At 46.3% G+C, this 15,450-nt stretch overlaps 1 protein-coding gene across 3 annotated transcripts in view; it reads left to right on the forward strand.

Moving 5' to 3' along the window:
- Window positions 1-9,325, forward strand: part of FBH1 (F-box DNA helicase 1) — a 55,028-nt gene extending 45,703 nt beyond the window's left edge. For all 3 annotated transcript variants that reach the window (XM_079779301.1, XM_079779302.1, XM_079779303.1), the window contains 2 exons: window positions 5,973-6,104; window positions 6,637-9,325. In XM_079779301.1, the coding sequence (XP_079635427.1) occupies window positions 5,973-6,104; window positions 6,637-6,807 (303 nt within the window). In that variant the 3' untranslated portion in view covers window positions 6,808-9,325. The remainder of the gene's footprint in view (window positions 1-5,972; window positions 6,105-6,636) is intronic.
- Window positions 9,326-15,450: the final 6,125 nt, after the last annotated feature.

A 15,450-nucleotide genomic window follows, 5' to 3' on the forward strand; every position in this document is an offset into this window, starting at 1 on the left:
TTTTTTGCAGAAATGGAGTCAGTTTTCCTACATAATTTTTCACATTCTAGATTTATTGCTTTGTGTGGTTGAATAGCCTATTCTACTATTGCCTACCCTGGATTTTCTGTAACTGGAAGTTGGCTATAGAGTCTTAATTAGGTGCAGGCTTCACTTTTCTGGCAGGGATCCTGTATTTGGGGGTCAGAGAGACTTTGCTTTGTATTGCCTTATATCAGAAGGCAGTGATATCAGATTATCTCCCTTTTAGTGGGGTTAAGATTGTTGTACTTTTTAGTAGACAGAGCTAGGAAATTCATATATATACTAGAGGCCGGTGCACGAAATTCATGCACGGGGAAGGGGGGGGTGTTCCCTCAGCCCAGCTTGCACCCTCTCCAATCGGGGACCCCTTGGGGGATGTCTGACTGCCGATTGGGCCTAAACCGGCAGTCGGATATCCCTCTTGCAATCTGGGACTGCTGGCTCCTAATCGCTCACCTGCCTGCCTGCCTGATCACCCCTAACTGCTTTCCTGCCAGCCTGATTTCCCCTAACTGCTCTCCCCTGCAGGCCTGATCGCCCCTAACTGCCCTCCCCTGCCAGCCTGGTTGCCCCCAATGGCCCTCCCCAGCCGGCCTGATCTTGCCCCCAACTGCCCTCCCCTGCCGGACTGATCTTGCCCCCAACTGCCCTCCCCTGCAGGCCTGGTCACCCCCAACTGCCCTCCCCTGCTGGCCTGATTGCCCCTAACCCCCTGCTGGCCTTATCTCGCCCCCAACTGCCCTCCCCTGCTGGCCTGATTGCCCCTAACCCCCTGCTGGCCTGATCTCGCCCCCAACTGCCTCTGCCTTGGCCCCCACCACCATGGCTTTGTCTGGAAGGAAGCCGGACGTCTGGAAGATGGCCGGTTGACCTGGTCTAATTAGCATATTACCCTTTTATTAGTATAGATAGATTGTATAGGACTAGAGGCCCGGTGCACGAAATTTGTTCCCCGGGGGGTGTTGTCCCTCAGCCCAGCCTGCACTCTCTCCAATCTGGGACATCCCTCTCACAATCCAGGACTGCTGGCTCCCAATCGCTCGCCTGCCTGCCTGCCTGATTGCCCCCAAGCCACTCCCCTGCCAGCCTGATCGACGCCTAACTGCTCCCCTGCCAGCCCGATTGCCCCTAACTGCCCTCCCCTGCAGGCCTGGTGCCCGCCAACTGCCCTCCTCTGCAGGCTTGGGTCCCCCCCAACTGCCCTCCCCTGCAGGCCTTGTCCCTCCCAACTGCCCTCCCCTGCAGGCCTTGTCCCTCCCAACTGCTCTCCCCTGCAGGCCTGGGTCCCTCCCAACGGCTCTCCCCTGCAGGCCTGGTACCCCCAACTGCCCTCCCCTGCAGGCCTGGTCCCTCCCAAATGCCCTCCCCTGAAGGCCTGGGTCCCTCCCAACTGCCCTCCCCTGCAGGCATGGGTCCCTCCCAACTGCCCTCTCCTGCCAGCCTGATCTTGCCCCCAACTGCCCTCCCCTGCTGGCCTGATTGCCCCCAACTGCCCTCCCCTGCCGGCCATCTTGTGGTGGCCATCTTGTGTCCACATGGTGGCGGCCATCTTTGACCACATGGAGCGGCCATCTTGTGTGTTGGAGTGGCAGTCAATTTGCATATTACCCTTTTATTAGATAGAATAGGATTGCTTAAATGGGGTGGGGGGAAGCCTTTTTCAGCAGGAGGAGATCCTCTTGGCTGACAAAAATACATAATCCCTATATCTGGACTGATAGCCAGCCATATGCCCTGTATTGCCAAACCAGTCATTAAAAAATTGAACTACTTTCTTACACCTTACACCAAACAGCTGTTGGCCTTAAAAACCCCTCCTCAGCCCCCACCTTGGGTTCTGCCTTCACAGTCCACCCAGATTAGGTTCTGATTGGTTGGTTTCTATGCCAGTCAGTGTCAAAAGCTCCGCCTCCTATGCAGCCATTGGCTCCTCGCAGTTCACCCAAATTTGGTTCTGATTGGTCGGTTTCTATGCCAGTCAGCATCTCCGGGCCTATCTCAGGGCCTCTCTCCAGGCCTGATCCGCAGCCTCTGTCTCTGGGCCTCTCTCCGGGCCTATCTCTGGGCCTGATCTGCAGCCTCCGCGGCAGCTGCGGATCAGGCCCTGCCTCTCTCTCCCTGGGCCTCTCTCCAGGCCTGATCTGCAGCCGCTGCCTCTCTCTCTGGGCCTTTCTCCGGGTCTGATCTGTAGCTGCAGCGACAGCAGCGAGGTCGTTAGGCCTCTAGCCCAGCCCCAGGCCGGAGGCTAACGACCTCGCCGCACTGCCTTGCCCCGCCAATCCACCTGCCAGCCACCAGCCTTGCTGTGATAGGAGCCTGTGGGTCACGGGGGAGGGACTGAGAGGTGTTCCATGCACTTCCTAGTGACCAGTCGTTTGTCTAGTCGTTTAGGTCGTGATGGTCCCTGGCCTTTTATAATACAAATATATGGGGGAGGGATGGACGGTAATAACTGAGCATGTAAAAGCATGTGTGAACAGTGGGTCATGCACGGTGAGGTTTTTAGGGCAAAAGTGAGCCATTGTTTCCCACCACATAGAGTGATAAACTATTTGGTTTCCCCTGTAACCAAGAGTAGGGCAGGCAGCCTACTTTTTCTCTGACCCCCTTAGAAAATCCAGCTAATCACTAGTGGCTCTTTTGTTTCTTTGCTTATTTCAAGTTTTGAAGAAGTGAAGGGACTCACTATGTTATCAAATTATGAAGTGACATGGAGTTATGCTAGATGCTCAAAGACAGCTTCTTAGCCTCCTAGAATCTTAGATTCTTAATCCAAATCTCACAGGCACATCCTTAGTGCAGTGCCTAACACGTGGTTGGTGCTCATTGTTTATCGAATGGATAAAAGCAGCCCCTCTCGTTCTTAGGCTGCGCACGGCCTGATCCCACAGGCCTCCGATGAGACTACCTTAGTTCACATCCCAGTTTTTCCACCTGGGTACTTTGTGACTTTGGGCGAGCTACTGATCACTCTGTACTTCTGTTTCCTAATCTGTGAAACTGGCATAATGGCACTGACTGCACCTCTGAGGAGGGGATAGAGAAGGGCCATGATGAACTGGTGAAATAACTGCTTTACAATTGATTGGGAAAAGCAGAGGGGACACTCAAGGGCAGTTAGTTGTCCTTGAGACACTGAATCTCAGGAGGGAGGTAGCGCGGGGAGAACTGGCATTTGCTTCGGAGCTGTGTGGTCATGTCATGTGTGTGCTCATTCATTCAGCAGTGATTGTTGAGCACTTTCTACATGACAGAAATGCTGTTGAGTCATGTGCTTCCGTGTCATTTAGCTTTGTATCTGGAGATTATAACAGAGACAGTGAGACAGAAAGACTCTGTTGCTTGGTGATTAAGAGCACAGGCTCTCCTGGGCCCCGGGTCCGGGCGAGGCCGCGGGCCCCTGGATCCGGGTGAGCCTGGGCCCCGGGTCCGGGCGAGGCCGCGGGCCCCTGGATCCGGGTGAGCCTGGGCCCCGGGTCCGGGCGAGGCCGCGGGCCCCTGGATCCGGGTGAGCCTGGGCCCCGGGTCCGGGCGAGGCCGCGGGCCCCTGGATCCGGGTGAGCCTGGGTCCCGGGTCCGGGCGAGGCCGTGGGCCCCTGGCTCCGGGTGAGCTTGGGTCCCGGGTCCGGGTGAGCCTGGCCCCGGGTCCGGGTGAGGCCGTGGGCCCCTGGATCCGGGTGAGCCTGGGCCCTGGGTCCGGGCGAGGCCGCGGGCCCCTGGATCCGGGTGAGCCTGGGCCCCGGGTCCGGGCGAGGCCGCGGGCCCCTGGATCCGGGTGAGCCTGGGTCCCGGGTCCGGGTGAGGCCGTGGGCCCCTGGCTCCGGGTGAGCTTGGGTCCCGGGTCCGGGTGAGCCTGGCCCCGGGTCCGGGTGAGGCCGTGGGCCCCTGGATCCGGGTGAGCCTGGGTCCCGGGTCCGGGTGAGGCCGTGGGCCCCTGGATCCGGGTGAGCCTGGGCCCCGGGTCCGGGTGAGGCCGTGGGCCCCTGGATCCGGGTGAGCCTGGGTCCCGGGTCCGGGTGAGGCCGCGGGCCCCTGGATCCGGGTGAGCCTGGGTCCCGGGTCCGGGTGAGGCCGCGGGCCCCTGGATCCGGGTGAGCCTGGGTCCCGGGTCCGGGTGAGGCCGCGGGCCCCTGGATCCGGGTGGGCCTGGGTCCCGGGTCCGGGTGGGGCCGCGGGTCCCTGGATCCGGGTGGGCCTGGCCCCGGGTCCGGGGGGGGCCGCGGGCCCCTGGATCCGGGTGGGCCTGGCCCCGGGTCCGGGTGAGGCCGTGGGCCCCTGGATCCGGGTGAGCCTGGCCTCGTGTCCGGGTGAGGCCGTGGGCCCCTGGATCCGGGTGAGCCTGGCCCCGGGTCCGGGTGAGGCCGTGGGCCCCTGGATCCGGGTGAATCAGTGCCCCTGGGTCCGGCCGAGACCAAACCAGAGGGAGTCAGACCTGCATTACCACCATTTGTCCACCATCCAGAGCTGAGGGGTCAGTGCCGACATGTACTCATAGGGAACTGGTGGACATTGATATTGGGTCTCAAAAGAACTGTTGGTCCAGAAAGAAAGTCACTACAGACTGATTCATTTGCCTGTCAGCATAACTATTATTGCTCGTCGCACATTCAATTCTTATATCTCTAGTGACACATGATTTCGCTCATCTAGGGGAAATGATGAACAACATAGACTGATGAACAAGAACAGAACCAGAAACAAGGAGGCATCGATCGGACTATCGGGCCTCAGAGGGAGGATAGGGGAGGGTGGGGGGAGGGGGGAGAGATCAACCAAAGGTCTTGTGTGCATGCATATGAGCCTAACCAATGCTTAAGTTCAACAGAGGGTTGGGGCATCCAAGGGGAGGGGTGTGGGATGGGAATGGGGGGATGAGGACAAATATGTGACACCTTAATCAATAAAGAAATTAAAAAAAAAAAAAAAAAAGAGCACAGGCTCTGGACTTGGGCACACTTGGGTTTGAGCCCCACATCTGCTGCAGTCTAGCTCTGTGATCTTTTGCACAAGTGACCTAATTTCTTAGCTGTCATACCCTCATCTATGCAATGGGGATAATGACAATATCACCCCAGGAAATCATTGGTGAGGATTATGTGTACAGTGCTTTATAAGCAAAGGATCTAACTGCTAGTAAGGAAGCAAGGCATTTAAAAACAAGCAGCCTGGGATGATTTCAGGAGGGGAGGTGTAGGTGATGGCATCATGTGCCTTTAGATTCCTGCAGGCCAGGGGTTCCAGCGAAGCTTTGCCCCCTGTGATAGTGTTTGCAACAGCTGTAGTGGTCCATCTGCCAGTATGTTACACAGTTTGATGTAAGCCATTCAGAGTTTTTGTGTTTTTTTAAAAAATATATTTTATTGATTTTTTACAGAGAGGAAGAGAGAGGGATAGAGAGTTAGAAACATCGATAAGAGGGAAACATCGATCAGCTGCCTCCTGCACACCCCCCACTGGGGATGTGCCCGCAACCAAGGCACATGCCCTTGACCGGAATCAAACCTGGGACCCCTGAGTCCGCAGGCCGACGCTCTATCCACTGAGCCAAACCGGTTTCGGCCAGAGTTTTTTTGAGTGATGGAATTTCTCCACAGCTAATGGTCTTTGTATCTGTGAAAGTATCGGATACCCAAGATGTCACTAAAAAATGTGGGTGGCGTAATTAGTTGATTTACCTATTCATTCAGTTGACAAATATTAATTTATAGCACCCGTGTTATGTGCCAAGCATTGCAGTTAGTGCTAGGAAGTTCAGCTAACAAAATCAAGTAAGGTGCATGGTGATCTCATAGAACTTACAGTCTAGGAGGGAAGCATTAGGCAGTTTTAGATCTAGCAGCAAGATTTTAGGAATTAGAGTGTTTCCAGTGCCTTAATTATTAGAGTTTCCAAGTAGAATGTGGCAGAGGTGTTGCTATAATTTTCTTTCCCATTCTTTTTCTTTCTAGGAGTATTTCTTGCAAACAGAGCTGACAAGTAATGTTTTAAAAACAGGAGTGGTTCGCTGCTGTGTGGGGCAGTGCAACAACACCATCCCAGTGGACACTGTGCTCACCATGAAGAAGCTCCCCATCACTTATGTATGTGGTCTTGGCTGCAGCTCTGGCTTTCTATAGAATTTAGTCCAATCATTTGTGTTTTACTGCACGTGAGCTATGTGCTTTCAGGGCTGTGGGTGAGGGAGATAAAAGAGGAGTTTGTATAATCCTTCTCAGGGGCTTTTCATAGATAAGGCACACGAGATGTCATATCTGCCTGTGTCAAAATGATGATAATGACGTAATCAATGTGGGTGGCATAGGCTGGGAGATTGGGTTGTGACTGACACTCCAAGGAGAACTGCTTCCCTGGAGGGTCTGGTTAACTTGTTCTTGACTCTTCATCTCTTGCCTTAATAAATTTGGGTTTCTGCTGTATGAGAATTTGATAGAGTCGAGTCCACCCTAGATGACAGTGCAGTGGGAAGTATTACCTGAGAGGTTTGCACAAGTCTGAAAATACGAGAATCATAATACATAGTCCTTTGACAGCATGACAGCAATTCAGCATTTCTTGGTATAATCCTTGTTCTTTGATTGTTCCCCATCCTCTGTTTCTTATCCCTCACTGCAGAGCAACAGAAAGGAAAACAAGGGTGGCTACCTCTGCCACTCCTGTGCAGAACAGCGCATCGGGCCTTTGGCCTTCTTGACCGCCTCGCCCGAGCAGGTGCACTCCATGCAACGCACCGTCGAGAACATAGTGCTGCCCAGACACGAAGCTCTGCTTTTCCTTGTCTTCTGAAAGCCAAGAGGAGCATTCTTCATGGTACAGATTGCCTTCTGTGGACTCCAATTACTTGAAGAAAGCCAGTGTGGGGTAGGGTTCTCATTCACCCGAAACTGAATTCACTCACAGGGCATTTTTGAGGAAGATGGAGCCAACCAGAGTTGGACCTGCCATTTCTCCATTCCCTATAGGTGATCAGTTTCCCACCACCCCTCCTCCATGCACACAGGCTGGGGAGGTAAGAGATGTTCTTTTGATTATTAAAAAAAAAACAACAAAAAACACATTTTATGTATTTAAGCTTTTATTACAGGGTTTCAGTTAAACAGCCATTGTAGAACTGGCATACCACTGTGTGACACCTGCCTTCAGCCCTGTTGTTTTGAATTTTCTCCAGCTTTCTCTTTTTTCCACTTTTTCTCACAGCTCGGTCACTGTTCACACAGTCAACAAGTAGAGTGTGAGACTTAATATCCAGGGTATAATTGCTGCTTCAAAAATGAGATTTTCATGCTGGGGAGATTCACACTTGTATAAGACATAGTGTGTCTTTGTCATCATGGGGTTCACAGTTTAAACAGGGAAGCAACATCATACAGAAAAAGACAAGCACAAAGTGACAATAGCTAGACTTCCTGTGTTTCTCACAGGTAGAACTAAAGATGAGAAATATTTGAAAGGGAGTGGGTAAAGGGGGTCAAAGGTAAAAAATAAAATAAAATAAAAACAGGCATTACTGAGTAACACCAGAAAATACCTTACTATTATCTAGTAATTTGAAACCAAAAGAAAAAAAAATGCTTGAGAGGGAAGCAGAGTTGGTCAGCCAAGGGGTTCCAGGAGGGAGAATAGGAGTAGGTAGAGGTGGAAAGTTGGTACCTGGTTCGCAGCCTGGGGAGTCTGAGTAGTTTTAATAAAGTTATTGTTATAGTCTGGGTGGTTTAAATAAAGTTATTGTTATAGAAACCAATGAAAAATTTAAATTGCTTAGATGTACATGGATCTGCTATTTTTACAGTTTTGCCATACAGCACTTCAGGGATGCAGATGGCAGGTGAGGGAGTTGGCACGGCATTGCCCAAAGAGTTTACCACATCTAGTGTCTGAGCCAATCGAGTGGAGTCCAAGAGCAGACCGCATAGCTTCAGTTGTTGCAGTCTCCCTTTAACTTCTCCTCCACCAGGCCTCTAGTGGAGCTTAGATGCGGGCTGGTGAGTACAGCAAGGGTGCTGTTGGATTGGGCCAGGGGTGCTTGGAAAGGGTGAATACAAGTCACTGTTTGCATATGGAGGAAAATTCATGGAATTGGACCTAAAGACAAATTTAATGAGAAAGGGACAGGACTCTTTCATCCACTTGGCTGGTATTTCAGGCTTAGCCTTATTTGATGCTTATGGATGACTTGGAATAAAAGAACAAGGGAAAGGAAATTATGTGAATTTAGATTGGTTATAATATTCAGTGTCATTCAGAAGAGTGGTTTGGGCCCTGGCTGGTGTTCTCAGTGGTTAGAGCGTCAGCCCGTGCAACAAAGGGTCACAGGTTTGATTCCCGGTCAAGGGCTCGTACCTGGCTGGGTTGCAGGTTTGTTCCCCGGCATGATAAGGGCACGTATGGGAGCAACCAGTTGATGTGTCTCTCACATCAATGTTTCTCTCTCTCTCTCTGTCTCCCCCCTCCCTCCCTTCCTTCCACTGTCTCTAAAAATCAATAGAAAAAATATCCTTGGATGAGGATTAACAGCAACAAAAAAAAGTGGTTTGGGGGAAGAGTGACAAGAGAGAGCTCATTAACATGTTTCCTGGAAATCTAGTTTTGCCAACCAGAGAGGAAACAACTTATTTATTGGAGGACAAGTCATTAACTCAGTGAACTTCACTTAGCACCTGTTGTATGGCAGTTGCTGTGTCAGTGGGTATATGGAATCAAAATGTGGTCCCTGACTCACAGAGATTGCAGTTGGTGTGATTGTAGTTTGAGGTGAAAAGTGTTGGAGAGAGGGCTGCATAAGTGCTCTGGGGATGTGAGGGGTGTCTTTATCAGAGTCTAGGGCCAAGGGCTGCCCCAAGGGGGGTGCTATCACTGTGTTTAATAATAGAACAATTAGTGAGCTAGCTTTTAAAGAGTGAAAGAATATTCTGAGAAGAAGGAACAACCTGAAGGGCACAAAGGATGTGTGTGGTAATGTCACTACAAGAACAAAATACCATCCAGTGCTAGTATTTTGGTACTTAATTTTGATAAACAATAGAATCTAGGAATTAGTACTGGTATTTCATTTTTTAAGAATTCGTACTGGTATTTCATTTTTAAAGAATTTTTTAAAAATCAGTAAAACTAAATATTTGGTGTGTTTCAAATAGAAAAAGCAATTTTTAAGTACCCAGTAAAAAAATATACATTTTAAAAATAAGTGTTAAATGTCCATTATTTTAATATAAATGATTAGATGAGAAGAATAAAAGCATTAATAAAAATATAAATTATTAACTACATGAATATGAAAATCTATTAGATTTTTTTGAGTATAGTCTTTAAAATAAGAGGCTCCCATTATTTCATTTAGTTGTGAATATACAGAGGTGGGCAGAAGTATGTTTACAGTTGTTCGTATGGAAAAAGACATGGGTTATGCTTATTATAAGAACTTTATTAACACTGTTTTGTGTACTCACTACTGTAAAAAAACTTTTGTCCACCCTGTATTTTTGTGCAAGATTTTCTGTAGAAGTTTTTTGTTGTTGTTTTTTAGCCATAGTAATTGGAAGAAAATAAGGAAAATAATTAGAAGCTAATTCCAAATATTTTGCTTTGGTTTAATAATATTTTTTAACAATTCCTCTTATTTGATAACTTAGAGGAGATCTTTTTAAATGTAAGAATCTGCAATACATTGATAGTAAGTTCTAGTTTTTTGAATGAGAGAAAGTATTGTTGATTTGTCTTTATCTTCTTTGATTTTTGTCATGTATGTAGAAAGTCTGATGCAGTTACCTATATAAAAATAAATATTGTTATATCATATTCCATTGTTTAGAACAGTGATAGGCAACCTATTGAGCTTGGTGTGTCAAACTTCGCCAAAAAACTGAGCATAACTCAGGTAGTGTGTCACTTGGAGGAAAAAACATTATTTTGCAAATGTTTCATCCTCAGGAGCAGCAAATGTTTCATCCTCGGCATGCGGCCGCCTCAGCGGCCGCGTGTCATCAGAAATGGCTACGTGTGTCAGTGCTGACATGCGTGTCATAGGTTCGCCATCACTGGTTTAGAAGGTACTTGTGATAAAATAAAAAATATTTTTGCAAAGAAGTGTTAAAATACCATAGTGGATTGTAGACTATGTATTAGTTTGTCCTTTCACAGATTTCTAAAAAAATAATGAGGTGGTGGTATTAGATCAACCTAAAATATTGGCATATAGGTTTTTAAAAATATCACAGAATACTAGCAACTGAAATTTCAGTTACTAAAGATATGAAACTATAGGAAAAGCTTAGTTAAATAAGATGTGGCCTGGCTGGCATGGCTTAGTGGTTGGGTGTCAACCTATGTACCAGGAGGTCATGGTTCGATTCCTGGTCAGGACACATGCCCAGGTTGCCGGCTCAATTCCCAGTGTGGGTGTGTGGTAGGCAGCCGATCACTGATTCTCATCATTGATGTTTCTATCTCTCTCTCTCCCTCTCCCTTCCTCTCTGAAATCAATACAAATATTTAAAAAAATAAGATGTGTATGTGGAAAGAGTAAGTGTATAGTAGCAGGCTACCTAATTCAAGAGAGGAAAGAGTTCAAGCAAAAGTGGTCTTCAGCATCCAGTTCTATAGAGAGACCAAGTAAGATAAAGCTGGACAGGTGTTCTTTTAACTAACACTCTGAAAGTCAGTGGCAACATTAGCCCAGCCAGTTTCAGTGAGGCTAGAAGCCAGACTGTAGTGGGCTAAAATGTGAGTGGAGAACTTCAGGTTCTCTGATGTACTAAACATATGTAATTACATTGGTTGCTTCCTGAAACCATACTAAAACGACAATAAAAGGAGTTTTGAAAAGTCTAAACCCATAAGGGCAAAGAAAGCAGAAAAGAAATGATAGTCACAAAATTTTTGGAAGTTGGAAAGTAGATAAATGAGTAATAACTGAATTAGCTCATTTGAGAAAATGGAATCTTAAGCCCAAGAACTCTGAAAAGATGTGGAAATTTATGGCACCAGGTTCTTTTTCTGGAAGTAGGGTGTAAAGGTAGAGCAAAAAACCAGGAAGAGAGAGAGAAACCAAGATGGCGGCATAGGTAAACACCTAAACTGCAGCCTGGCACAACAATTTCAAAAATACAACTAAAAGACAAAACGGACATCATCCAGAACCACAGGAAAGCTGGCTGACTGGAAATCCTACAACTAGAAGGAAAGAGAAAACCACAAGGAAAATCAGAGGAGCTGTAAAAGCCTGAGGTACGGAGACACGGGCGTGTGCGTGCGGAGAGGACAGGGTGGCTGAGTGCCTGGCTGGCGTTCTCTAGCGGGAAGGAGATAAAAGCTCCGGACTGCGCTGAACCCCAGCTCCGACTGCACTGAACCCCAGTATCGGGCGAGACCCTGAGGACCCAGGCTCATACTGGGGGAATCTGGGCTGTAAGGCGGAAACTCAGGGGAGCGGCAAAAGGCAGAGCTCCGGAGGTGTGCACATGAATGTGCGCAGAGGACAGACTGTTGAGTGCCGCAGGATTGCTCTAGCGGTCCGGACTGCACTAAACCCCAGTTCCGACTGCACTGAACCCCAGTTCCGGGCGAGAATCTGGGAATCCAGATTCACTGGGGGAGAGACTAGACTGTTTGGCAGCGGGCGAAACTCGAGGGCGCCTTTCTTTTTTTTTTCTTTTTTTTAATATATTTTATTGATTTTTTACAGAGAGGAAGGGAGAGGGATAGAGAGCTAGAAACATCGATGAAAGAGAAACATCGACCAGCTGCCTCCTGCACACCTCCCACTGGGGATGTGCCTGCAACCAAGGCACATGCCCTTGACCGGAATCGAACCTGGGACCCTTCAGTCCGCAGGCCGACGCTCTATCCACTGAGCCAAACCGGTTTTGGCGAGGGCACCTTTCTCTCAGAGGTGCTTGCATTGAGTACCGAGGGACACTGAGACCCAGGAACCTCATAGGGCGGGGCTCACGGGAAGCCAAGGCTGTAGGCTCTACCCTGAAGCTCCACCCTGAAACTCCACCCTGAAACTCCGCCCCATCCAAGCTGAGCACAGAGGCTTTTACAATTTTGCAAGTCTAGTCGAATAAGGCTGTCTCCCGGCGTAGACACAGCTGATCCTCACAGCCAATTGGCCTGGAGGTCAACTCCTCCCACTGATACCAACAACAATCAAGACTTAACTACAACAAGGCTGTACACACAGTCCAAAAAGGAGCAGTATCAGTGAAGAAGTTCCTTTGGCATATGTCTGCGATATTGCTGCCTGTGGATTCCTCTAGTATTTTTATGGTTTCCCGTCTTATGTTTAAGTTCTTTATCCATTTTAAGTTTATTTTTGTGTATGGTGTAAATTGGTGGTTTAGTTTCATTTTTTTGCATGTATCTATTCAATTTTCCCAACACCATTTATTGAAGACACTGTCTTGATTCCATTGTATGTTCATGCCTCCTTTGTCGAATATCAATTGGGCATAGTGGTTTGGGTCGATTTCTGGGTTCTCTATTCTATTCCATTGATCTATATGTTTGTTCTTGCGCCAGTACCAGGCTGTTTTGAGAACAGTGGCTTTGTAGTACAGCTTGATATCTGGTATTGAGATCCCACCTACTTTGTTCTTCTCTCTCAGGATTGCTGCAGTTATTTGGGGTCTTTTTTATTCCAGATGATTTTTTGGAGAGTTCTTTCTAGGTCTGTGAAATATGCCATTGTTATTTTAATGGGGATTGCATTGAATCTATAGATTGCTTTGGGTAGTATGGACATTTTGATTATGTTGATTCTACCAATCCATGAACACGGTATGTTCTTCCATCTGCTTATTTCTTCTTCTATCTCTTTTTTCAGTGTCTTATAGTTGTGTTTTTTTGTTTGTTTTTTGCATATAGGTCTTTTACCTCTTTAGTTAAGTTTATTCCTAGCTATCTTAATTTTTTTGGTGCGATAGTAAATGGGATTGCTTTTTTAGTCTCTCTTTTTGTAAGTTCACTTTTGGTGTATAGAAATGCCATAGATTTCTTGGTGTTAATTTTATATCCTGCTACATTGCCGAATTCATTTATTAAGTCTAATAAGTTTTTGAGGAAGTCTTTAGGGTTTTCTATGTACAGTATCATGTCGTCTGTGAATAAGGACAGTTTTACTTCTTCTTTTCCAATTTGGATGCCTTTTATTTCTTCTTCTTGTCTGATAGCAATGGCTAGTACTTCCAGTACTATGTCGAACAGGAGTGGTAAGAGAGGGCATCCCTGTCTTATTCCTGTTTTTAGGGGAAATGGCTTTAGTTTTTGTCCATTGAGTGTGATGCTGGCTGTGGGTTTGTATGGCTTTTATGATGTTGAGGTATGATCCTTCTACTCCCACCTTGCTGAGAGTTTTTATCAAGAAAGGGTGTTGGGTTTTGTCAAATACTTTTTCTGCATCAATTGATATGACTATGTGATTTTTCTCCCTCAATTTGTTTATGTGATGTATCACGTTTATTGATTTGCGGATATTGTACCATCCTTGCATCCCTGGGATAAATCCTGCTTGGTTATGGTGTATGACCTTTCTGATGTACTGCTGGATCCGATTTACTAGAATTTTGTTGAGGATTTTGGCATCTATGTTCATGAGGGATATTGGCCTGTAATTCTCTTTCATTGTGTTGTCTTTATCTGGTTTTGGTGTTGGTGTTATGCTGGCTTCATAAAATGAGTTTGGAAGTGTTCCTTCCTCTTGAATTTTTTTGAATAGTCTGAGGAGGATAGGTTTTTGTTCTTCCTTGAATGTTTGGTATAACTCTCCTGTGAAGCCGTCTGGCCCTGGGCTTTTGTTTGCTAGAAGCTTTTTGATGACTGCTTCAATTTCTTCCATAGTTATTGGCCTATTGAGATTTTTAGAATCTTCCTGATTGAGTTTCGGAAGGTTGTTTTTTTCTAGGAATATGTCCATTTCCTCCAGGTTGTCCAGTTTGTTGGAATAGTTGTTCATAGTATTTTTTAACAATCCTTTGTATTTCTATGGGGTCTGTTCTTATTTTGCCTCTATCATTTCTGATTTTGTTTATTTGAGTCCTCTCTCTTTGCTTCTTGGTGAGCCTGGATAGAGGTTCATCAATCTTGTTTATCCTTTCAAAGAACCAGCTCTTGGTTTTGTTGGTCTTTTGTATTGTTTTTTGGGTCTCTGTCATTTATTTCTGCTCTAATCTTTATTTTCTTCTTCCTTCTGCTCACTCTGGGCTTTTCTTGTTGCTCTCTTTCTAATTCTTTGAGTTGTAGCATTAGGTGATTTACTGCCATTTTTTCTTGTTTTTTGAGGTAGGCCTGTAGAGCTATAAACTTCCCTCTCAGGACTGCTTTCATTGTGTCCCAGAGGTTTTGGATTGTTGTGTTTTTATTGTCATTAGTTTCCAGAATGTTTTTAATTTCTTCTTTGATCTCATTGGTAACCCAATCAATATTTTATTTATTTATTTATTTATTTATTTATTTATTTATTTATTTATTTATTTTGTTTAAAGTATTACATATATTAATTAGTACATATATCTCCTTTTTCCCCCCATTGACCTTCCCAAACCCTCCCCTAACCCCTGTCGCATGCCCTCATCCCACCCCCCCAGTGTCTTGTGTCCATTGGTGTGCTTATATGCAAGCATACAAGTCCTTTGGTTGATCTATTTCCCTCCCTCCTCAACCTTCCCGCTGTAATTTGACAGTGTGTTGGGTGCTTTACTGCCTCTGTATCTATCTTTTTATTCATCAGGTTATAATGTTCTTTATTTTCCATAAATGAGTGAGATCATGTGGTATTTTTCTTTCATTGTCTGGCTTATTTCACTTAACATAATGCTCTCCAGGTCCATCCATGCTGCTGCAAATGGTAAGAATTCCTTACCCAATCAATATTTAATAACATGCTATTCAGCTTCCAAGTGTTTGAGTGTTTTGGATTGTTTTTGTTGTAGTTTATTTCTAATATTATGCCATGGTGGTCTGAAAAGATGCTTGGTATGATTTCAATCTTCTTGTATTTGGGGAGACTTTGCTTGTGACCCAGTATGTGGTCTATTTTTGAAAATGTCCCAAGTGTACTTGAGAAGAACATATATTCTGCAGCTTTGGGGTGAAATGTTCTGAAGATGTCAATTAAGTCCATCTGATCTAGTGAGTCATTTAGGATTTTTGTTTCTTTGCTGATTTTTTGTCTAGAGGATTTATCCAGTGATGTCAGTAGTGTATTAAAGTCTCCTACTATGATTGTATTGTTGTCAATCTCTCTCTTGATATCTTCCAGGAGATTTTTTTATGTATTTGGGTGCTCCTGCATTGGGTGCATATATGTTTATCAGGGTTATATCCTCTTGTTGTATCGATCCCTTTAGTATTATGAAATGGCCTTCCTTATCTCTTGTTATGGCCTTCACTTTGAGGTCTATTTTGTCAGATACAAGTATTGCTACTCCATCT

This window comes from Cnephaeus nilssonii (genome assembly GCF_951640355.1).
Source record: "Cnephaeus nilssonii genome assembly, chromosome: 1".
Classification (NCBI taxonomy): domain Eukaryota; kingdom Metazoa; phylum Chordata; class Mammalia; order Chiroptera; family Vespertilionidae; genus Cnephaeus; species Cnephaeus nilssonii.